The following is a 25,756-nucleotide window of genomic DNA, read 5'->3' on the forward strand; positions in this document are numbered from 1 at the left end:
CAAACATTTCTTGTATTACCGAAAACTGGTTTTAGTCTGTGTTGCAGATCACCTTCAAGCCTGCATCGCAAACTGCACTTTGGGGCACAGACCAGATGATGATCTGCAGCACAGCCTGAAACTGGTAGTCATTATTAAAAGAAGTGATACAAATGGTATTTGTTAATTTGTTTTAAACAAGAAATAATTGTAATCAAAGTCTGAATACATTCAAAATTACTTTCAGCATTTGTACCGTTGTGCCTGTTAGATTCCAGATTTTACCACTAAACTTTTTTACCCTATTTATTTCAAATCAGATGACATCTTCCACTAATTAATTAATCCATTAATTAAGAATTTGCATCAATGATTACAAATCTAAAAAGATTACCTGTACTCATAAATAGGTTATTCCTAAAGCAAATGTATAAAATAGTTTCATGAGCTTTTGAAATTTTTCTAAACTACTACAAATTCTGTGAACTACGCGACTAGTTAAATACAGCTCATCTGAATTAGCAAAATCTAACCTAGACAGTTTTGGAAACAACATCAAAATTTGTTCTTAAGTGTCTTATTAAGACCAACCCCAGAACAAAATAGTATACTGAAACACAAGGATTGGAAATCTCAAAGACAACATTTATGCGGAAGTGTGGGAAGTTGCAGGTAGTCAGTGTTGTGATATACTCTGAACCTGCCTATTACATGATCCTCATCTAGGTTGGTCTCTGCAACAATGTATCCATTTACCATATTTGTAGAAAACTGTCATCAGTTTGCATACATTCAGTACACTCGTGTGACTCTGAAATTGCTAACTTCCACTTGTGAACAGTGAACAGTATCATCTGTTATGAATCTTACTTCAAGGCAATGTGTGAGTAATTATATCTTCTACAATTATGTACAGTGTTGTAGGTAACATCTGCTTATTTGTATCACTTACTAAGAAACTGAAGCTAATACTGCCTTGTGATTGTTGTGTCTGAATTTGAATCAGATTGCATAATGTGAGTATTCTGTCACTACCACATGGATAGTTGTTAATTTGCTGTGAAAACTGGAACTGGTTATCGTATTGATTATCTTGCTGATAAATGTGGGAAAGCTACATTACTAAGAAAGTTGCCTAGAGTATGTTACTGAAATTGCAGTTCTACAGCTATTTGAAAAACTTGATTCAATGTGCTGAAGCAGATTTTGCAGGTAGCTCATCTCACATATTTATGCAAAATTTTCTACTGCTACAAGCTCTTGTAATTGATTTCTTGTAAGCAGACCTTTGTTGTAGTTTGTGCTCATTAGGAGTGTCACTGAACTCTGGTGGTGCCATCTTTGATTACCAACCAAAAGGTCATGGATTCAATCCCAGTCACTTACTAGATATTTTTGCAAAAAATCATTGGCAATGGTCTTGACAAAGATGTCAGAGGAATGGGTAGAGCCTGCTGTAATACTGCCCACAGAGGCAAAATAATTGGCAATGATCATGACATGAGGATGCAGAAGGCAATGGCAACCACTGCACTTCATCATGATCATGATCATCATCATCATCATCATCATCATCATGATCACCACCACCACCATCATCATCATCATCATCATCATCATAATCATAATAAACTAAAGGCTATGCCTTGTCGATTTAGCCAGGTCCCTCTCTCTATTGTCATCCTCTTCAATTCTTCATACAATTTTATACCCATATCTTCTTTGATTTTTCCCGAGGGCATGCAGCTTTACTGTATGGTTAAATGATGACTGCGTCCTCTTGGGTAAAACATTCCGGAGGTAAAATAGTCCCCCATTCGGATCTCCGGACGGGGACTACTCAATAGGATGTCGTTATCAGGAGAAAGAAAACTGGTGTTCTACAGATCGGAGCGTGGAATGTCAGATCCCTTAATCGGGCAGGTAGGTTAGAAAATTTAAAAAGGGAAATGGATAGGTTAAAGTTAGATATAATGGGAATTAGTGAAGTTCGGTGGCAGGAGGAACAAGACTTCTGGTCAGGTGATTATAGGGTTATAAACACAAAATCAAATAGGGGTAATGCAGGAGTAGGTTTAATAATGAATAGGAAAATAGGAATGCGGGTAAGCTACTACAAACACCATAGTGAACGCATTATTGTGGCCAAGATAGATACGAAGCCCACGCCTACCACAATAGTACAAGTTTATATGCCTACTAGCTCTGCAGATGACGAAGAAATTGAAGAAATGTATGATGAAATCAAAGAAATTATTCAGATAGTGAAGGGAGATGAAAATTTAATAGTCATGGGTGACTGGAATTTGTCAGTAGGAAAAGAGAGAGTAGGAAACATAGTAGGTGAATATGGATTGGGGGGGGGGGGGGGGGGGGGGTAAGAAACGAAAGAGGAAGCCGCCTGGTGGAATTTTGCACAGAGCACAACCTAATCATAGTTAACACTTGGTTCAAGAATCATAAAAGAAAATTGTATACATGGAAGAAGCCTGGAGACACTGACAGGTTTCAGATAGATTATGTAATGGTAAGACAGAGATTTAGGAACCAGGTTTTAAATTGTAAGATACTTCCAGGGGCAGACGTGGACTCTGACCACAATCTATTGGTTATGAACTGTAGATTAAAACTGAAGAAACTGCAAAAAGGTGGGAATTTACAGAGATGGGACCTGGATAAACCGACTAAACCAGATGTTGTACAGAGTTTCAGGGAGAGCATAAGGGAACAATTGGCAAGAATGGGGGAAAGAAACACAGTAGAAGAAGAATGGGTAGCTTTGAGGGATGAAGTGGTGAAGGCAGCAGAGGATCAAGTAGGTAAAAAGACGAGGGCTAGTAGAAATCCTCGGATAACAGAAGAGATACTGAATTTAATTGATGAAAGGAGAAAATAGAAAAATGCAGCAAGTGAAGCAGGCAAAAAGGAATACAAACGTCTCAAAAATGAGATCAACAGGAAGTGCAAAATGGCTAAGCAGGGATGGCTAGAGGACAAATGTAAGGATGTAGAGGCTTATCTCACTAGGGGTAAGATAGATACTGCGTATAGGAAAATTAAAGACACCTTTGGAGAAAAGAGAACCACTTGCATGAATATCAAGAGCTTTGATGGAAACCCAGTTCTAAGCAAAAAAGGGAAAGCAGAAAGGTGGAAGGAGTATATAGAGGGTCTATACAAGGGCGATGTACTTGAGGACAATATTATGGAAATGGAAGAGGATGTAGATGAAGATGAAATGGGAGATATGATACTACATGAAGAGTTTGACAGAGCACTGAAAGACCTGAGTTGCAACAAAGCTCCAGGAGTAGACAACATTCCATTAGAACTACTGACAGCCTTGGGAGAGCCAGCCCTGACAAAACTCTACCATCTGGTGCACAAGATGTATGAGACAGGAGAAATACCCTCAAACTTCAAGAAGAATATAATAATTCCAATCCCAAAGAAAGCAGGTGTTGACAGATGTGAAAATTACCGAACTATCAATTTAATAAGTCAAGGCTGTAAAATACTAACACAAATTCTATACAGACGAATGGAAAAACTGGTGAAGCCAACCTCAGGGAAGATCAGTTTGGATTCCGTAGAAATATCGGAACACGTGAGGCAATACTGACCCTACGACCTATCTTAGAAGATAGAGTAAGGAAAGGCAAACCTACGTTCCTAGCATTTGTATACTTAGAGAAAGCTTTTGACAATGTTGCTTGGAATACTCTCTTTCAAATTCTGAAGGTGGCAGGGGTAAAATACAGGGAGCGAAAAGTTATTTACAATTTGTACAGAAACCAGATGACAGTTATAAGAGTCAAGGGACATGAAAGGGAAGCAGTGGTTGGGAAGGGAGTGAGACAGGGTTGTAGCCTCTCCCCGATGTTATTCAATCTGTATATTGAGCAAGCAGTGAAGGAAACTAAAGAAAAATTCGGAGTAGGTATTAAAATCCATAGAGAAGAAATAAAAACTTTGAGGTTCGCCGATGACATTGTAATTCTGTCAGAGACAGCACAGGACTTGGAAGAGCAGTTGAACGGAATGGATAGTGTCTTGAGAGGAGGATATAAGATGAACATCAACAAAAACAAAACAAGGATAATGGAATGTAGTCGAATGAAGTCGGGTGATGCTGAGGGAATTAGATTAGGAAATAAGACACTTAAAGTAGTTTTGCTATTTGGGGAGCAAAATAACTGATGGTAGTCGAAGTAGAGAGGATATAAAATGTAGACTGGCAATGGCAAGGAAAGCGTTTCTGAAGAAGAGAAATTTGTTAACATCGAGTATAGATTTAAGTGTCAGGAAGTCGTTTCTGAAAGTATTTGTATGGATTGTAGCCATGTATGGAAGTGAAACGTGGACGATAAATAACTTAGACAAGAAGAGATTAGAAGCTTTCAAAATGTGGTGCTACACAAGAATGATGAAGATTAGATGGATAGATCACATAACTAATGAGGAAGTATTGAATAGGATTGGGGAGAAGAGAAGTTTGTGGCACTACTTGACTAGAAGAAGGGATCGGTTGGTAGGACATGTTCTGAGGCATCAAGGGATCACCAGTTTAGTATTGGAGGGCAGCGTGGAGGGTAAAAATCGTAGAGGGAGACCAAGAGATGAATACACTAAGCAGATTCAGAAGTATGTAGGTTGCAGTAGGTACTGGGAGATGAAGCTTGCACAGGATAGAGTAGCATGGAGAGCTGCATAAAACCAGTCTCAGGACTGAAGACCACACCAACAACAATCTTCTTTGATGTTATTAAAATAAGTTTCCCTTGGCCTGCCTCTTGGTTTTTTCCCTAAAACTTTTCCTTCAAATACATTCTTTAGGAACTAGTTCTGTTTCATTATGTGCCCTATCATTTTTTATTTTCTTCTTGCTATGTAATTTAGCAGTGTTCTGTTCTCATTCACTTCTCTTAAGACCTGTTCATTACTTTTTCTATCTACCCAGCTCGTTTTTGTCACTCATCTCCATATCCACATTTCCATTGCTTCCAGTCTCTTTTTCTCTGCCTTTCCCAGAGTCCACACTTCACATCCATATGTTAAGACATTCCAGACAAAAGTTTTGGCAAACTTTTTCCAACTTTCTAGGCTTATATGATTGTCTGTTAGTAAATTCCTTTTATTTTTGAAAGCTTGCTTTGCCAAGGCTATTCTTCTCTTTATATCAGTGATACATTTATTGTCGTCAGTGATTGTGCTCACCAAATAACAGAAGTTCTCAACCTGCTGTTGGGCATCATCTTTTAGTTTAATATTAACTTTACCATTTTCTTTTGTCTTCCCTACTACTTATTTGCTTTTAGATTAAATTTTCTTAGGATTTTGGCAAATTTTAGCAACATGAACTCCATTTCCTTTACTGAGTCAGCAAGTACTACTATATCATCTGCAAAACAGATACAGTGTATTCGTTCCCCGTTGATTTTAATTCCTTTGGTTATTCTTTTCAATTTTTCAATGGTTTTTTTCAATAAATAAGTTGAACAAATACGGAGATGATGGGCATCCTTGCCTTACTCCCCTCCTTATTTTTGCTTTCTTCTTCACATTATTCATTTCTATCTCTGCTTCCTGCCTTTATGTGCACTTAAGACACATAATATATATCCACAGGAATAGTGATGTATAATTGAAAAAGTGAGATGATGATCACACCATTGGCAGAAAACTGGATTAGTCCCCCATTCTGATCTAATGGAGGATACAGTCAAGGGGGAGATGAATACAGTTCTGCACTAAATGTCAGCTATAAATAGTCAGTAAACTGTTCAAGGAATAAGAGTAGGAGGTATACGAGGTCTGTTCAAAAAATTCCAGAACATTCGTAATTTTGTGTCAGTAGTGTGTAGGAGCAAAATGTGGTTGCCATCCCTGCACATGCCTGTGTTTAATGTGTAATTGCTGGAAGTTTCATTGTTGTATGTCTGCTGGTTACTGTTCAGTGCTGTATTGAGCAGAACATTGTATTGCACAGTTTGCGAATTTTGGGATGGCAGAGTTAGAGGACCAACGCGTCTGCATTAAATTTAGTGTGAAACTAAAGAAAACTTTTACAGAGACATACCAAATGATGCAGGAAACTTATGGTGATGAGTGATTAAGCTGTACTCGGTGTTATAAATGGTTCACATGGGTTTAAAAATTGTCGGACAGAAGTTAAAGAAGACCCTTGTTCAGGATGACCTTAGATGTCCACCGATGACACTCATGTCGGGAACATCAACGAAATTGTGCATGCCAATAGACGATTGACTGTCCTAGAGATTGTAGAAGAATGTAACATTTCAGTTGTGTTGTTGTCGTTGTTGTTGTTGTTGTTGTTGTTGTTGTTGTGGTCTTCAGTCCTAGGACTGGTTTGATGCAGCTCTCCATGCTACTCTATCCTGTGCAAGCTTCTTCATCTCCCAGTACCTACTGCAGCCTACATCCTTCTGAATCGGCTTAGTGTATTCATCTCTTGGTCTCCCTCTACGATTTTTACCCTCCACGCTGCCCTCCAATACTAAATTGGTGATCCCTCGATGTCTCAGAACATGTCATACCAACCGATCCCTTCTTCTAATCAAGTTGTGCCACAAGCTCCTCTTGTCCCCAATTCTATTCAGTACCTCCTCATTAGTTATGTGATCTACCCATCTAATCTTCAGCATTCTTCTGTAGCACCATAGTTCGAAAACTTCTATTCTCTTCTTGTCTAAACTATTTATCGTCCATGTTTCACTTCCATACATGGCTACATTCCATACAAATACTTTCAGAAACGACTTCCTGACACTTAAATCTACACTCAATGTTAACAAATTTCTCTTCTTCAGAAACGCTTTCCTTGCCATTGCCAGTCTACATTTTATATCCTCTCTACTTCGACCATCATCAGTTATTTTGCTCCCCAAATAGCAAAACTCCTTTACTACTTTAAGTGTCTCATTTCCTAATCTAATTCCCTAGGCATCACCCGACTTAATTCGACTACATTCCATTATCCTCGTTTTGCTTTTTTTGATGTTCACCTTATACCCTCCTTTCAAGACACTGTCCATTCCGTTCAACTGCTCTTCCAAGTCCTTTGCTGTCTCTGACAGAATTACAATGTCATCGGCGAACCTCAAAGTTTTTATTTCTTCTCCATGGATTTTAATACCTACTCTGAACTTTTCCTTTGTTTCCTTTATTGCTTGCTCAATATACAGATTGAATAACATCGGGGATAGGCTACAACCCTGTCTCACTCCCTTCTCAACCGCTGCTTCCCTTTCATACCCCTCGACTCGTATGACTGCCATCTGCTTTCTGTACAAATTGTAAATAGCCTTTCGCTCCCTGTATTTTACCCTAGCCACCTTCAGAATTTGAAAGAGAGTATTCCAGTCAACATTGTTAAAAGCTTTCTCTACGTCTACAAATGCTAGAAACGTAGGTTTGCCTTTCCTTACTCTATCTTCTAAGATAAGTCGTAGGGTCAGTATTGCCTCACGTGTTCCAACATTTCTACGGAATCCAAACTGATCTTCCCCGAGGTCGGCTTCTATCAGTTTTTCCATTCGTCTGTAAAGAATTCGCATTAGTATTTTTCAGCTGTGACTTATTAAACTGATAGTTCAGTAATTTTCACATCTGTCAACACCTGCTTTCTTTGGGATTGGAATTATTATATTCTTCTTGAAGTCTGAGGGTATTTCGCCTGTCTCATACATCTTGCTCGCCAGATGGTAGAGTTTTGTCAGGACTGGCTCTCCCAAGGCTGTCAGTAGTTCTAATGGAATGTTGTCTACTCCGGGGGCCTTATTTCGACTCAGGCCTTTCAGTGCTCTGTCAAACTCTTCATGCAGTATCATATCTCCCACTTCATCTTCATCTACATCCTCTTCCATTTCCATAATATTGTCCTCAAGTACATCACCCTTGTATAGACCCTCTATATACTCCTTCCACCTTTCTGCTTTCCCTTCTTTACTTAGAACTGGGTTTCCATCAAAGCTCTTGATATTCATTCAAGTGGTTCTCCTTTCTCCAAAGGTCTCTTTAATTTTCCTGTAGGCAGTTTCTATCTTATTTCAGTTGTATCATGTCATTAATTCCTGACACAGCATCTTGGAATGCATTGTGTTGCCACCAAGTTTCTCCCAAGGCTCATGAGTTAGACTAGAAAGACCTTTGCCTTGCAACGCAACTTGTCGGGTCAGGTCAAATGTCAAACCCAAGTTGACAGTTTCTTTAAGGATTTGTTCATCATGAATCTGTGCCAAAGGGACCAACTGTTAATTGATGGTACTATTAGGAGATGCTCCAATGCCTGCAACAAAATTTGTGGAGGAAACTACCTGAAATATGGCAATACAATTCATGGCTCTTGCATCACGATAATGCACTCACACATTCATTCTTGTTGTGCATGACTATTGCAACAATAGATGAGATACAACAAAATTTGCAGATGGTTCTTCATATGGTCCTGCAACAGGCGTATCAAAACTGCTTCTGCAAATGGAAACAATGCTGGGAGTGGTGTATGAATTTTGGAGGAGAGTATTTCAGGAGAACATGCACAATAAATAAAAGGTAAGCATATGAAAATTGTGTGGACGAAGTTCCAGAATTTTTTGAACAGACTTAGGGAAGGCCTTGACACAATGAATTACACCAGCTACAGTACATCATGATGAGGCAGAGATTCTGAAAGCAGGTAGTGGATTGTAGCACATACTCAGGAGCAAATACAGTTTCACATCATAATTTAGTGATAATGGAAAGCATACCAAAGTTTAAGAGAATCGTCTGGAAGAATCAGTTCGTAAAGATGTTGGACACTGAAGTAATGAGGAATGATTATGAATATTTTAAATTTCCCAATGTTGTAGATATATACATACTTTGATAATGAGTATTGCAATAGGCAGCTAAGCAGAAGAGGTATGGACACCAGTAAAAAGGGAAATCACAGAAGTTGGTCAGGCAAATGTAACTACAAAGAATCCTTGGGTAACAAAAGAAAGTAACACATCAATCAATTGAGGAAAAATTAATTACAATAATTGTTCAAGAAAAGAAAGATAATTCAGCAATGTGAGCCACTCCAAAAAAATAAGTAGGAAGTGAAAGGAAGCTAAAGCAAAATGACCTCATAAAAAACCATTAAGAAATCAAAAATGAAATTGTCATTGGAAGAAAACAGTCAACATACAACACAGTCAAAGTAACTTTCAGTGAAACTGAATGCATCAGTGGGATGTTAAGAGTGCAAAGGCAATTCGGCTGTTAAATGTGTAAGAGACAGAGGGGCAGGAACTGTCCGCTGAAGTAGTAGGAAATTAAATAGGTGTTGATTTGGATGGCATGGGGATCTAGTATCAGAATAAAAGTTTGACATGCTCTGGAAGACTTGTGATCAAACAAGGCACAAAGAATAGGTAACATTCTTGTGGAATTTCCAAAATAACTGGGGTGAAGCGGACACTAAACCATTATTCAATTTAGTGTGTAGCATCCATGAGACTGGAGACCTACCACACAATCTAGAATATAATAAGGGCACATAAATGCAAAACCTACTGCTCAATCAACCTCACAGCTCATTCAAACCAACTGATGAAAATAATAATAGAAAGAAAATGGAAAAGAATATTCATGATCTGTTTGTCTTCACGAAAGGTAAATGCACAAGTTAGTTTCATATTCTATGGCTCAATTGTACGATAAATTGTAATGATGCAGAATGAGTTATTTCACATTCAAATAAAAAACCTATCAGTTTTGATGTTGCATTTGATAAGGTAACGTTTAAGGAAAATCAACACACACTCATGGGATTTGTCAACCAACAAAAAGTGTTTTACAATGTCAAATGGTGCACAATGTTTGAAATTCTCAGAAAAATAGATGTAAGCTAAAGCTGAAAGGTGAATAACACATGATATGGAATAATAAGAATGGAAGACCAAGAGAGAAGTGCTCAGATTAAAAAGGGTGTAAGACAGGGATGCAGTCTTTCTCCATTACAGTTCAATTTATACACTGAGAAGTGATGACAGAAAAGAAAAGTTCAGGAGTGGGGATAACATTTGTGGTGAAATGATATCAATAGTAAGATTCATTGATGACATTACTATCCTCAGTGAAAGTGACGAAAAATTAATTGGTGGCCAGTTATCATGTGCTAATGAGCTACAGCACAATGTAAATATCACACTAAAATTACGCCATTTCGTTTCAAATGCGAGCTGGAAATTACATTAAATTACACCCTTTCTCTGTGAATTCAAGCCATGAATCCCTCTACAGTTATGCCATTTATCCTCGAAATATAAAACAGATGAAAACATGTTTTGTAGTGCTCTCTCCTCAATAACTAGAAACCTTCCTCAATAACTAGAAACCTGGCCTAAGTACCGAAATAACAATCGGACACACTAAAGTCAACTCAGAGAGGGGATGCAGCTGCCTGTTTTCTACTGCAAATGCTATGTTGTGATATCTTCCCTTCCAGCACTATGAGTGCCACATTGCTCACAGCCCCAGATCATTATTTTTCTTTGAAACTGTTAGTAGTATATTGTGGAAGTGTAGATTATGATACGGTCTTGAGGAACAGTTGTCATCATGACGGCACAGTGGGAAAGTGGTGTAAAGCACAGACTGGTAATCTGTGTGCCTGGATTTGATTCCCAACAGATTTCAACATCATCCCCCCCCCCCCCCTCCCCCAAATGGCAAACTGTGTGTGACTGTGTGTGTGTGTACGCGTGTGCGTGTGTGTGTGTGTGTGTGTGTGTGTGTGTGTGTGTGTTTTCAGATTTCATACATAAAATTAATATACTTCATTTAGTTATGATTACTACCCTTATAAGTCAAAGGCTGTAGCCTAGATGGTGGTACAACAAATGAGTATACAAGGAAATTTAGTATGGAACTGTTTCCTGTAGATGACCTGCTAAAGAGGCCCTTTTTCAGTACACCTTTAGAGGAGACTGTGAGGTTTAAAGAGTTAGGGAGATGTACTTCTGTAAATCTAACAACAGAGGAGCGTGGTACGAGGCTCACCAATTTGACTTCTGTAACACTGAAAATTTTGAAATACTTGAAAAATACTTTTATCAGCTTCTTAACTGTTCAGAAGCAATCAATGAAAATCTGGAAGTCCCCCACCCCCCCATCCCATATCAATGAAGTTAAAGAAGTTATTAAAACTTTATATATCTAGTGGTGAAGACTATGACAACAAAACTTTTAAAATTGTATTTACCAGAAATAAAAACAACGAACCAAAATTAATCTCTGAGAAAGCTTGCAAAACACAAAAACTCCCAGGGGAGTGGAAGGCAGCCTTCATACATCCATTACAGAAGAAAGGCACTGAACAGGATGTTAACAAACGAATTTCTTTGCAATCAGTTGCATATATCATTTTCCAAGATCATACTAAACAGAAGACACAACTCTGGAAAGTAATTTAGGTAAACATTAAGGTGGTTTTAGGAAGGGCAGATCATGTTCTGAACAAATATTTAATCTGAAAGCAGACATTTGCCACAGATTACTACATTTAAAAGGTCAGTTTAAAACAAAATTGCATGTAGCAGATTGTGTAAGCGTAGAGTATGAGGGATTTTTAAAGTGCCATCGACAGCACTCCATGTGCGAGTGGTCTACAGCACAGACTGGTAATTTGCAGACCTGGATGCAATTCCTGCAAATGCCAACATTCCGCCCCCCCCCCCCCCCCCCCCCAAATTTTAAGCTATTAATTATAAAATTTAAATATATTTGCACAGTTCAGTTTATATATATAAAATTAATATGTTCAATTTAGTTATGATTACTGCCATCGCAAGTCAATAGGCTACAGACCACCACACTGTAGAGGATTTGTATAATTTTGCGGGACGAGCTGCTAATGGAAAAATTACAGAATGTGTGAATAGTGTAATGAGCACTGAATATGCATTGAAAGTAAATTAAAGAAAGGTAAAAGCAATGATGAATAATAGAAATGAGATTGATGATAAAGTTGACGTCAAAACTTGGGACATTGTAGTAGACGAAGTGACGGAATTCTGAAATCTTGGAAGCATAGCAATACTTGACAGACAGAGCAAGAAGGACATAAGAAGCAGACCATATAGCTAAAGAGAATAGTACTTGCTAAAAGAAGTCTATTAGTGTAAAATATAGACCTTAATTTGAGGAAAAAATTCTGAGATGGAACATATGAAGCACAGTATAGCATCAAAGTGAATCATGGACAGAAACTTTCTGGTAGATTAAAACTGTGTGCTGGACAAATACTCAAACTTGGGACCTTTGCCTTTCACAGGCAGGACCTCTGCCAACTGAGTTACCAAAGCAAAACTCACAACCCATCCTCACAGCTTTACTTCTGCTCTCCAGAGTGAAAAATTCATTCTAGAATCATGGACTGTTGGAAAACTGCAAAAGAAGAGAATTGAAGAATTTGAGATGTTTTGCTATGGAAAGATGTTCAAAATAAAGTGGAGTGATAATATAAGAAATGAGGAGGTTCTACACAAAACCAGTGAGGCAATAAGCATGTGGGAAACACTGACAAGGAGGAGGATGGGATACTAGGACAAGTCAAACAGTGGAAAATCCAGGATGGAATGTAACAATATTATGAAAAGGATAGTTGGTACTCATAACATAGCAGAGATGCAGAGTTGCAGATACGCACAACAAAAAGACTGACACAAAATAAGCTTTCTGCCAACAAGGCCTTTGTCAAAAAAAAAAAAAGATGACACACACACACACACACACACACACACACACACACACACACACACACACAGTCTCTGGCAGCTGAAGACAGACTCAATACTACAACATGTGTTATGACACCAGGGTTAGCTGGAGGAGTGGAGGAGGAGGAGGAGGAGGAGGAAGAGGAAGAGGAAGAGGAAGAGGATATAGCACAGGCTCTCAGGAACTGAGGAAGGACAATTTGGATTTAACATCCTAATGATATCATCATCATTACTAAATATGGAGCACAAGCACAGAATGGTCACGGATGAGGTAGGAAATATGTCATGGTATTTCCTAATGACCCATCCAAGCATTTGCATCAAATGATTCAGGGAAAGCACAGAACCCTAAACCTTGATCAGAAGACAGGGATTTGAGCTTCATTCCTTATGAGTGTGAGGCCACCATCTTGACCACTATGCCACCTCAGTCACTGGCACAGGTCATGAAGCAATCACTGAATTCAATCATACTGTCCTCTGGGACATAGTCTGTAACTACATGAACACCTCACTCATGGCTACAGCTTTCTGGTTTTTATCTACAACTCAGCACTTTTTCACTATATTCATTCCATTGTTTGTATTCCATACATGATTTTCCAATATGATGCATGTGTATTGTGTTCTCCTTCTTTTATGAAGTTAATTTCATTTTCTGAAAAATATTTGCAGATATTTTATGCAAACAGATAGAGGCAAATATAGTGCTCTGTAGTTCCTCATTCTGAAGTTCTACACCCGCATTTGTATCAAGGAAAATGAAAGAACAAAGCCCCCCCCCCACTCTCTGTAAAAAACACACACACACACACACTTAATGCAATATGTAACAAATGTAATTTATGACAATAACTTACAGTTCTAAATGCTCAACTGCCGACTTAACAATTTCTTTCGCAACCTTTTCATTTTCTTTGTATTCATCCAACTCTTGTTTATACTTTATAGCCTGAAAAGACAGAATTGATGTGGTTACTGAAAGACATCAAAACAAAAGAAATATGATTAGACAAATTATTACATTTTAGGATGAAGAATTACTAGAGATTCAATAGCAAAATAGTCCATGTGAAGTCTTTCCAGTCTCTCGACGGCTAATTTTCTGTTGAGTACACAGTTACTTGATACTTCACCCTAAGCAGTGTAAGTATAAACATTTTGTTTGTAGCTGGCAGAATTGTTCTGAAGTAAGGCAGTACTTTACCTCTACATTCTTGCATGAAGCAAAATAACAATAACTCCCTTCATTCTAATAAATCAATCATACGATGCTACATTTACAAGTAAGAAGTAGTTTGTTCACAGTGAAATCCCTAAAACGACATAGAACAAGAACAATATGTTAACTGTAGAGGTTAGCCATTATTCATTTGACTCTCAAGGAAATTTGTAACACCCTTCCCATAAATCTATGCCCTCTCTGTCATCACTATGAAAGAAAACTTCAAATATGTGCAAGAAAACATATACTGTACTACAGCTTCATAATTACATGGTGATTGAAACTGTGCATTTTTTGTGATGAACCAATTAGCACAGAACATTTGGTTCCATACTGTGAAACTGTAACATCCAGAAACATTTACGACCTGGATAAAGGAAATGGTGTTTGAAAATTTATCAGAGACTCGTTCTCACACAATTTAATCAGTGAATATCCCAGAAACACCTAGAATTAATTTTTGAGGGATTTCTCTCAGTTCAAACTTTATTCTGTTTACATGTGACCAAAATAATCAGACAACTAAGCTCTGCAGCAGTGTCTGATACATGGGGTCCATTGTTTATGTTATGGTGACGCCCGCTGTTTTGAAAAACTGATCTCTGACTGACACAGTTTTATTGTTATGGAGAATACCAGGAATGGAATTTAACCATTAATTTTAAGCAAATGGAGTGGAACATTTGGTTACTGGAGAAATGAGTCAAGTCCTGATGTTAAATTTTGGCAAAGCAAGGTCTGCGGAGTCTTATAAAAATGTTAGAGTTGTTATTAACAAGGATGGATTCAGCAAAAGCAAGATTAAGAACTGTAATGGCCAAGATAGACAAGCAACTAAATATTTAAAAGGGGCTTCATGGAAAACACATATTACATCAGAAACAAAGATCAGGATATTTAAAACTATTGTAGAAAGTGTAGCAACATACAGAGCAGAAACATGGGAAATGACGGAAAGAATCAAGTGGAGCCTATTTTTATGGGGAGATTGGATTTTGAAGTTGTTATGTAAGATGACTTGCTAGCATAAAATTAAAAATGAAGACATATGTAAGAGAATGAACCTGGGCAGCACTATAATGGATAACACTAAAGCAAAACAATTCTGATGTACAGACATGTATCATGGGAAGGAAAGTTGCTTACCATACAGTGGAGATGCCGAGTCGTACCTAGGCACAACAAAAAGACACTCTCAATTAAAGCTTTCAGCCATTGAGGCATTTGTCAACAATACACACACACACACACACACACACACACACACACACACAATGCAACTCATACACATGACTGCAGCCTCAGGCAGTGTGGTTTCAGTTGCCTGAGACTGCAGTCGTGTGTGTGTGTGTGTGTGTGTGTGTGTGTGTCTGTCTGTCTGTCTATTGTTGACAAAGGCCTTAATGGCTGAAAGCTTTAATTGTGAGAGTCTTTTCGTTGTGCCTAGCTGCGACTCAACATCTCCGCTATATGGTGAGTAGCAACTTTTCTTCTCATAATATCGTTACATTCCATTCTGGATTTTCCATTGTATGGACATGTATGACATTTGGGTGAGGACAAATGGCCGAGAGAGAGAGAGAGAGAGAGAGAGAGAGAGAGAGAGGGTGGAGATTGCAGATTACATTCCAATGAACAGAAGGAGGGAATTTAAAATAGTAATTCTGTCACAGTAAACTTAAGTTATGTGCCCAACAATGGTACATTATTAATTATAAATGGTAATTAAACATTTCTTATAATGGAGAGAAAACTTGCAGCTTAGCATTGTGACAGATTTCAAATTTTTAGCACCTACATACTGAATTCTGGAAATTATGACAACAGAAGTAGAAGTAGGGCAGTAGTAATAGTAATAGTAGTAGTAGTAGTAATTTCTTCATATTTTCGTTTACTTGTGTACAGAATCACAGAAACAAATTACTGGGAAAGTAACACCTATGAAAGTGAATACACACTCAAAAGCAAGGAAAAGTATTTCGTTTTTAGACTGGTCCAATTCTGTCTGCCAGTCAGCCTGTCTGTCTCCTGTGCAGCTCATACTGCAATGGTACCTTCCATAGCTAGTAGTCAATTTCTGACAATATTTAAAAAGCAATAAAAAGCTTTTTCTTTTCAAAAATAATGAAGTTTATGAACAATGTTACTTCAACTCTCATGGATTCCCAATGACAATTTGTGGTTCAGAATTTACAGAAATATATCCTCAAATCCATAACACCTAAAAGCCTCATACAAAATTATGAAAATTCTGGAATACAAGTTCAACAAAACACATACACTTTAACAAACAAGAAGAAGAAGAAGAAGAAGAAAAGGGTTTAGAGTCTTGGTGACGATGAGGTCAATAGAGATGGAGCACAAGCTTGGATTAGGAAAGAATGGGAAAGGAACTTGACCATGTCTTTTCAAAGGAACCATCCTCACATCTGTCTTAACCCTTTGAGCACCAGTGGTTTCTGCCTCAAAATACCATTTTAATAATTTTGTTTTGAAGTACCAGTGCCTTCCACACAAAACAACTGATACTATTGAAACACAGAGAAATCTAGTTGTACACTTAGGTACTTCTATGAATGAAGCACACTGTAGCAGTCATTTACAGCATTCCAAGCAACAGTCAGCACAAGATAGTGCTACATGACAGTATGAGTTTGTGACAGTTTTTTGTAGTGATCATATTGAGATAACTGACTGTGAAAGTAAGTATATCTCAAGTTGTTGAAGTGCAAATTTGAGTTTATAACAATAACAGAAATTCTTGGGTGAACATAAAATTACTTAACAAAGAGACAGTGTAACCATATCTGATGGGATACCTAAACGATTCCACATAGAGTATATTAAAGAAGTTATTCGTCTTCTGTCAGCAGTCTACTGTGGGATGCTATTGGGATGATGTGTCCCAAGTGATTGGAAAAATAGCCGGCCACTCCAATTTTCAAAAAGAGCCATCAAAGAGATGCACAAAACTATAGGCCTACATCACTGATGTGAATGTGTTGTAGGATTTGGAACACAATTTATGCTCTCATACTATGACATTTCTGGGACCATAAATTGATAGGAATCTCTGGAGACCATAAATCTACAGGAATGAACACAAATTCTGCAAACAACAATCTTGTGAAACCCAGCTCGCTCTGTTCATTCAAAAGACACAGAAGTCAGTTGATACTGGTATCCAGTTGTTGTTGGTGGTGGTGGTGGTGGTCATGGTGGTGGTAGTGGTGGTGGTGATGGTGTGATCCTTGTTTTTCAAAGATGTTTGAAATTGTTCAGCACTATCGCCTAATGAACAGATTATGAATGTATGTGATATCAGAACAGCTTTGTCACTGGACAGAAAAGGTCCTAGCAAATAGAATGCAGCTTATTGCTCTTAACAAAGAGGAATTTCACACATAATATAGGAAGATGGCTTGTTGGGTTGAGTAGGACCAGGTGAAGCAAATTGGGGAGAAGTTGTTGAGGTTCTGGAAGAATGTGGATATGGTGTCCTTACCTTCAATCCAGATAGCAAAGATGTCATCAATGAATCTGAACCAGGTGAGGAGTTTTAGGATTCTGGGTTTTTAGGATGGTTTCCTCTAGACGGCCTATGAATAGGTTGGCATAGGATGGTGCCAAGCGAGTGCCCATAGTCATACCCAGGATTTGTTTGTAGTGGCTCCACCGCTGGTGTTATGAACCGCAAGGATTACCTGGCGGAAGCACTTCGCCAGCTGTCAGATGCTTCCACCTACAAACTTTGCCACATTGACCCATTCCAGTAATCTAGAAGGATCTCCAGTCACTACTCAAATCCTTAGGCCCATCCCAGAACCTCTCCTCAGAGTCCGTCTCCCTGCTCACCCCTACCACTCCCCAAGCTCCTACCTTCTCCATGCTTCCTGAAGTCCATATACCTTATCATCCAGGACGTCCCATTGTGGCCAGTTACTGTGCCCCCACTGAGAGAATCTCCGCTCTTGTAGACCAACACCTTCAACATATTACCTGGAACCTACCCTCCTATATAAAAGATACTAATCATTTCCTCCACCAACTCTACACAGCTCCTGTCCCTTTACCATACGGTGCCCTGCTAGTCACTATTGATGGCACTTCCTATACACTAACATCCCTAATGCCCATGGTCTTACCGCTATTGAACACTACCTTTTCCAATGCCCGATGAATACCAAACCAGCAACTTCCTTCCTAGTCACCATGACCAACTATATCTTCACTCACAATTACTTCTCCTTTGAAGGCATTTCCTACAAACTAGTCCAGGGTATGGCTATGGGCACCAGAATGGCACCATCCTATGCCAACCTGTTCACAGACCATCTAGAGGAATCCTTTCTATAAACCCAGAATTCTAAACCCCGACCTGGTTCAGTTTGACTGATGACATCTTTTCTATATGCATTGAAGGTGAGAACACACTATCCATGTACCTCCAGAACCTCAACAATTTATCCACCATTTGCTTCACCTGGTCCTACTCAACCCAACAAGCCACATTCCTAGATGTTGACCTCCACCTCAAAGACGGCTACATCAGTACCTCCGTCCATATCAAACCTTCTAACCACCGGCAATACCTCCACTTCGACAGCTGCCACCATTCCATACCAAGAAGACACTTCCGTACAGCCTAGCCACCCATGGTCATCGCATCTGGAGCAACGAGCAGTTCCTCTCAAAATATACTGAGGGTCTCACTGAAGCATTCACTGACCATAATTATCCTCCCAACCTTGTACAGAAACAAATCTCTCGCACCTTATCTTAAGTCTCCCACCCGCTCCCAAAGTCCCATCAGGAAAACCAAATATCTGGATAGTTGGATAAATCATGAAACCAGGTCAACAATATAATGAAATGAAAAGGATAGTTGCTACTCATCATATAGCGAAGATGCTGAGTCGCAGAAAGGCACAACAAAAAGACTGTTCGAAAGTTACCTTTTGGCCAACAAGGCCTTTATCAAAAATAAACACACACACACACACACACACACGCACGCACGCACGCACGCAAACCCAACTCACACATATGACCACAGACTCTGGCAGCTGGCTCCACTTAAATCCAACTCATGAAAACTATGCCTTGCCTTGAAATTCCGTAACCAGTCATCGTTTGCTTTAAATGAAAACAATCTGTTGATTTTCTTGGCTAAAAGTTTTGCTTTTCCACAAACAACTGGCCTTCAAAGAGGGTTTTCCAGTGCTTGCTGCTGCAAAAGTCACTTGAATACAGCCTCTTCAAGCTCTTGGTTTTCTGTTGTTTTCATCACTTTTCTCAACGAACTCCCATCTTCATCCCCAGAGACAGACACAAAGTTGAGAACTGAGGACTTGTTTTTGCCTGAAATTTCTGATGTTCCCATGCATCATTTCAGCTATCTGCTTACTATTCATGCCTCTGTCTAATTGCTCAAGGACTTTTATTTTGTCTGCCAACGATAAGACAACGTGTTTCCTTTTAGAAAACGTATGCCTACAGCAAATTAAACCACAAGCACAAAATAAAACAAAAGAGACAGAAAATGTATTATATAGAGACAAAGCAGTGTACATGTTAAGGGCATGACACCCCAAATAACGGGCACCACAAACAGAACATTGCGTGTATTGTGTGTACAACAAAGCATGTACTGTATTCATTGGTCACTGGAAAGTTTTGTCTTTTAAGACATTCACTGCAGATTGATTTTATAATGATAAAGAAATGTGCAGTGTACTGTACACTGTAATAGCTATTGAACAAAACCAACAATTTTAGTCATACAGTGTAAATTTATTTTTCCTTTGAGCAATCCATTTAGTTGGTGATCTGGATATTTGGAATCGGTTAGTGTCTTTGTTTTCAAATCTGTGCATCAGCAGTACTGAAATTTTGCCACCTGAGGGTAACTGTGGGTAGCCATTCTGTCAATTTTATACAAAATATTGGCTGGTTGTTAGCGTAATTTACAGAATGGGCAAGGCATCGTGAAACACATTACAATCCAATTCAATTAACAAGAAGCTCCGATGTCACATAAAAGTTTAATCAGTGTCTTAAAGCAGCCTCATTATTGCAAAAAATGACGGGATTCCCATAGAAAGCCAAAGGCTTCACTACCAGCTTATAAAACACAGGCTGTTAAAATATGGGACACGTAATATACTCCAGAAGCTCTGTAATCTGATAAGTCTGTTTCTCAGTGGAGCTAAGTGTGTGTCAAAGGGCAATGTTGGATACAAAGGTGATTTGGGACTTTCTTGTCCTTAGTTTGAGACTGGAAGAAGGTGATCCGAATGCTTGTCTTCACTGCCCACAACTTCTTGTTTGTTACTTCCTGTTACTTTTACTTCACGTTACTTTTTCTATCAGTTAGTCATTATGTTCTGCAATAGTCATAATATACACCAGGGGGTGTTACATGAGCAATAGCTTTTCTTCCTAGCATGCTGCTTCTACTTATTTCTCTGCTACATCATTTTGCTTAGTCCTTGTGTATGCTGGTACCAACCTCCATTTTCTGTTTCATAAGAAATAGACTTCTGTATCATCTACACTAATTTATCTGCTGCATACTAAGGTAATAAGAGTGTCGGAGCAGCTTCTCTCCACCTCATATTTCATCAGATACAGTTCCTTCTTGATTAACCATAGTTCACCATTAGCATAAAATATGGGGAACTAACTCAGTAGGCAATGGTGAAAAACAAAAGATCTTCTGCCAACTTTGTCTCAAAAGTAAACAGCAACATTTTGTACTTACAGTAAAAATCTAAAATTCTATTCGGGACCATTTTAAAAACACAATGTCTGGGTCCGTCAAGCATCTATGATAGCATTTGTTCTAACTCTGTATAAGACCAGAAATGCCTGCTGCATCAAGTTCCTTAACATGATCCTTTGGCTAAATGGCACATGATGGTTTTGTTGGACATCACTGTTGAACATTTTCTGTGGGAATTATGCACTAGCACAACTGATTAGGCAAAAGCTGATCTGAATTAACAGGATTCTCAGATAGTCAAAATGGAAAAGGAAAAATCAGACATTGCTTCCTTGGTTACAGGTGCCACAGCAGGTTCATTTCTGAAGCTAGGTACGAGATTGATCTAGAAGGCCCCTGTCAACATTTTTAAGTCCGATTTAAATTAGTTGGAATTTGACACCTATCACACTTCTGGCACCAATACACCAACTGCTCCCTTATTGTTATATATGGTACAGCAGGCTTGCTGCAGAAGCTACGTAAGACATTGTTAGCTCCCACTGTGTTGCCACTCCTATAGGCACAAAGCACTCTGCCTGCCAATTCTGAAGTAAATAGCTTCTCCAGATGCGAAAATTTCACTTACTTCAATAAAAATCTTAGCGCTTACCCTACTTAAAATTAAAAAATGATTTTTGTGTTCTTAGAGACACTACAGAAATCTATACCAAATGTGGGGTTGGGGTTGGGTTGTTTGGGGGAAGAGACCAAACAGCAAGGTCATCGGTCTCATCGGATTAGGGAAGGACGGGGAAGGAAGTCGGCCGTGCCCTTTCAAAGGAACCATCCTGACATTTGCCTGGAGCGATTTAGGGAAATCACGGAAAACCTAAATCAGGATGGCCAGACGTGGGATTGAACCATCGTCCTCCCAAATGCGAGTCCAGTGTGCTAACCACTGCGCCACCTCGCTCGGTTACCAAATGTGAATTACAGACTTTTTATGTTATTTTTTTAAGATATAGAGAAATTAAACTTCATACTTTTTCTAAATTAAATATCGACAAATTGCAGAAAAAAGTCGTTTTCCAAAGTTTAAATATAGTAAGTACAATGCAGTAACCATCACTGGAATATCCACTGGTAAATGAGATGTTCCTATTATTATGAAAAAAGAATTGCTGCAAGTTCAATGGTTTCTGTATAATACGATAAATCTGAATGTGTTGCCTGGAAGAAAAATTTCAACAATGTCAAAAAAAAAAAAAAAAAAAAAAAAAAAAAAAAACATAGCTCTGACCCTAATTAAAATTAAGTACAAATTTTGACATGCTGAGGGACAATATAGAGACCAATACCATTTTACATTACAAATTTTCTAAATCATTTTTTTATGAGATAGATACTTGTTGTGGCAACACTGTAAATTTGGATCATAAACATCAGACGCCATCTAATTTAAATCAAAATATAATGTCTTCAAAGTATTTCACAATCTAAATCTTTACTAAATCTAGTTACACTCTACACTATGTAACTGTGCGCAAACTATGTAAAAATGTATGTTTTGCAAAATATCAGCAGAATAGCTTGGTATACACCTCAATTCTTTCTGTTGAGCCACAGCAAGATGGTTATTGTTTTCATAATGCGAACTTCAAATGACACACATGGAGCACACATGACTGTCTCTTGAAAAAGATGAAGCCTGGGATGCTCAATGAGATTTTAATGTTTCGAATTGTTCCTCTCAAACAAAGTCCAGGTAAATTAAAAGCACAATGTGAAACATTAAAATATCCTCAATCAAATATATTACATAGAGAATATAAGACAAGTCTTATCAGACCAGTCCTCTAGCCAACTAGGTCTCAAATTCACATGGTAAGCAAACTTCAAAGCAAGCACTGAAGGAAGAAGAGAACACAAAAAAATGAAATAAATAAATAATGAATACTGAAATGAGTTTCAGTATTATGGAACCGTTGTTAAAGAATGTTACAAAAGGAGCATTATTCACAGTGTTTCCATGGGGTACACAATTTTGTTGGTCAAACTGACCAAAGTATGTGTCCCCAACACAACACTGAAATTAACCAACAGACCAAGTATTGCCCTAATTTTATGGAACAGGTTTGGAGAGACTTCTTTTAATTCCATGCTTAGTTCACTTAACATTACATTTGTATCCTATCTAATTAAATGGCTGCACCATACACAGCAGTACTTCCCACATGGAAACTGGACAATTAAACACTTCTAAACAGTTTCATGAGAATTCTAGTTCTTCTTCTACATGAGTTGGTTGGGTTGGGTTGTTTGGGGAGAGACCAGACAGCGAGGTCATCGGTCTCATCGGATTAGGGAACAATGGGGAAGGATGTCGGCCGTGCCCTTTCGAAGGAACTATCCCGGCATTTGCCTGGAGTGGTTAGGGAAATTATGGAAAACCTAAATCAGGATGGCCAGATACGGGATTGAACCGTCGTCCTCCCAAATGCGAGTCCAGTGTGTTAACCACTGCGCCACCTCGCTCGGTCTTCTACATGAATTTCTGATGGTGATAATCTAGGATCTAGATTGTGAGAGGGAGACAAATAAAAAAAAATTATTACTTACTTTGAAAATAGCTCATTTCTGCCATCAGCTGTACAATTGCATGTTTATTCTCAGGGGTTTCACTTATTATAATCATCTGCATCTTCTCCAGTGAAGATAAATGTAACAACAAACTGGTAGAGAGTAAACACACAGTTGTACAGTTGATGGCACAAGTGTGCTTTTTTTTTTCAGTTATCTAACAGTTGCAGACAGTCACCTACAAAAAGCTGTATTATGACTGCTTATTGTCTAAGTTGCATTCTGAGGTATAATTTACAAGACACAATAGTACAATATGGCATATGTTACACATGATTCTATTCCTTGGACTCCTACTGACTGACTCCAATACCTTCACTGGCTGTACGGAACAGCTGATGGATATTACCAAATTTTTCCATGCTCCAGTACTTTACCTGGTGCCAAAACTAGCTCCAGTCCCCACAATCCAAAATTTTATGCCATTATCTCTACTTGGGCTATTCCTGAATCTACACAGTGCCACTCACCTCTACAGTTAAGTAGTGGCATTCATTATTCCATCAAGGGACAGCTTTCCTTCTAAGATGGCTATCAGAAAATCAGTACTGTGACTTCAGTGGCATGATGAGTGCTTCTTTTTGTGGCTCCTATGTACAGCTGACCACATATGCAAGGGGATTTTGTTACTCCTGTTGTGGCTTGCACAGGGAATATGTTTAAAGAGCTGTCTGCAAGAGATTTTAGAGCAAGCAATGTGTATTATCCTTACTCCATGCTTCTGAGCCATAAACACTTTTATCCTCGATGACGAATTACTCCAGAAAAATGATGCAGTGAAAAAAAAATAAGAATAGTAAGTCAACTTGACCATTTCCATCTCCAAAATTTGATATTAATTATGACACAAAAGTTGCACAACTTACGATATTTAAGAAGGCCTGCTACCTGTCACTTTCAGTTCAGGTTCTTAGCAAAATAAACATCTTGGAGTTTAGCATATTCTGCTAATGGTGTTTTCAGGCCTTGTGCAGTACTGAACTGCATGTACTGTATTTTATCTAAATTCAGTGACATCCATTTGCAGAAAACCATTCACAAATGTTCAGGAAAATATTATTTACATTTTCTAGAGTTGAAGCTACTCCATTAGGCTTGATTGTAATACTTGTCTCATCAGAAAATAAGCACTACTTCTGGTTCTTGGATATACTATTGAAGGTCATTTGTAGACAACAAGAATAAGAACAGGCCCAATATCAAACTTCCTGGCAGGTTAAAACTGTGTGCCAGACCGAGACTCAAACTTTGTCTTTTGCAGGCAAGTGCTCCACCAACTGAGCTGCTCAAGCACAACTCTCAATCCATCCTCACAGATTTACTTCTGCCAGTACCTCATCTCCTACCTTGCAAATTTCACAGAAGTTCTCCTGCAAGCCTTACAGAGAACTAGCAATCCTGGAAGAAAGGATATTGTGGAGGCATGGCTTAGTCACAGCCTGGATGATATTCCTAGAATGAATTTTACAGAAGAAATTCTGTGAAGTTTGGAAGGTAGGAGATAAGCCACTGGCAGAAATAGATATGTGAGGATGGGTCGTGAGTCATGCTTAGGTTGCTCAGTCAGCAGAGCACTTTCCCACAAAAGGCAAAAGTCCTGAGTTCAAGTTTCAGTCTGGCACACATTTTTAATTGGTATCTGTACCATCTGTACCGATTGTTCCCTATTCTGGAGATTCTGTTTCATTATGTAATTTCCCAGACACTCTGCATTCTGTTAGCCAGCTACAATGAAAACCAGATACCAAAAATATCTCTAATACCATAATATGTTAGCTTCTCTTGAATACTGCAAAGAGTACAATAAGAGACTCCACTTGAAACATTACTCTTCTTGCATTCCTTTATGACTATAATCTTTTTATGCAGAGTAAGGGATATTTCAATTGTACTTTCACATTGATGAAGCCATAACAAACAAAATATGTAGTGAGAAATTTCTAGCTCACCTTCTCTTGCCACTCCCTCAGCTGCTCCTCCAATTGTTTGTGCGTCAGACAGAGGTCACCCTAAAATAACATCACACTTTAGTATTAAAAATAATAAGGATCCTGCAAGCAAGAATATTATATTCTTCTAAAACTGCTGTGTCTGAAGATTCTCATCATAATTTATTTTTAAAAAATCTATAAAACATCATCAAAATGCAACATATGCCACAAGTGGTCATCTACATCATCAAAAGTAGGAGAAAATGCACTCTTTTACTCATAAAATAAAATACAAAAAGGAAGGGAAATTCTGAGCTATTCTAATAAAATCTTTCATCACTGAGAACGAAGGAGAAAGCCAGAAGAAAAAATAAACAACTGAAAGGATAACAAAATAGTTAGAAATAACTATTATCCAGGATTAAATGGAGATGCAAAACATGGAACAGATGTTGAGTACAAACAATTAAATACCACACAAGCCTTCATTGGGATCAGTAAA

General features: G+C 38.3%; 1 protein-coding gene across 1 annotated transcript in view; it reads right to left on the reverse strand.

The window, feature by feature from the left end:
- LOC126162581 (uncharacterized) overlaps nucleotides 1–25,756 on the reverse strand; it is a 249,666-nt gene that overhangs the window by 101,541 nt on the left and 122,369 nt on the right. Inside the window, exons 11-12 of the mRNA XM_049919176.1 lie at nucleotides 25,273–25,332; nucleotides 13,613–13,704 (exon numbers count right to left, since the gene is read on the reverse strand). Coding sequence (XP_049775133.1) covers nucleotides 13,613–13,704; nucleotides 25,273–25,332 — 152 coding nt within the window. The remainder of the gene's footprint in view (nucleotides 1–13,612; nucleotides 13,705–25,272; nucleotides 25,333–25,756) is intronic.

Source organism: Schistocerca cancellata, chromosome 2 (assembly GCF_023864275.1).
Source record: "Schistocerca cancellata isolate TAMUIC-IGC-003103 chromosome 2, iqSchCanc2.1, whole genome shotgun sequence".
In the NCBI taxonomy this organism is placed as follows: Eukaryota; Metazoa; Arthropoda; class Insecta; order Orthoptera; family Acrididae; genus Schistocerca; species Schistocerca cancellata.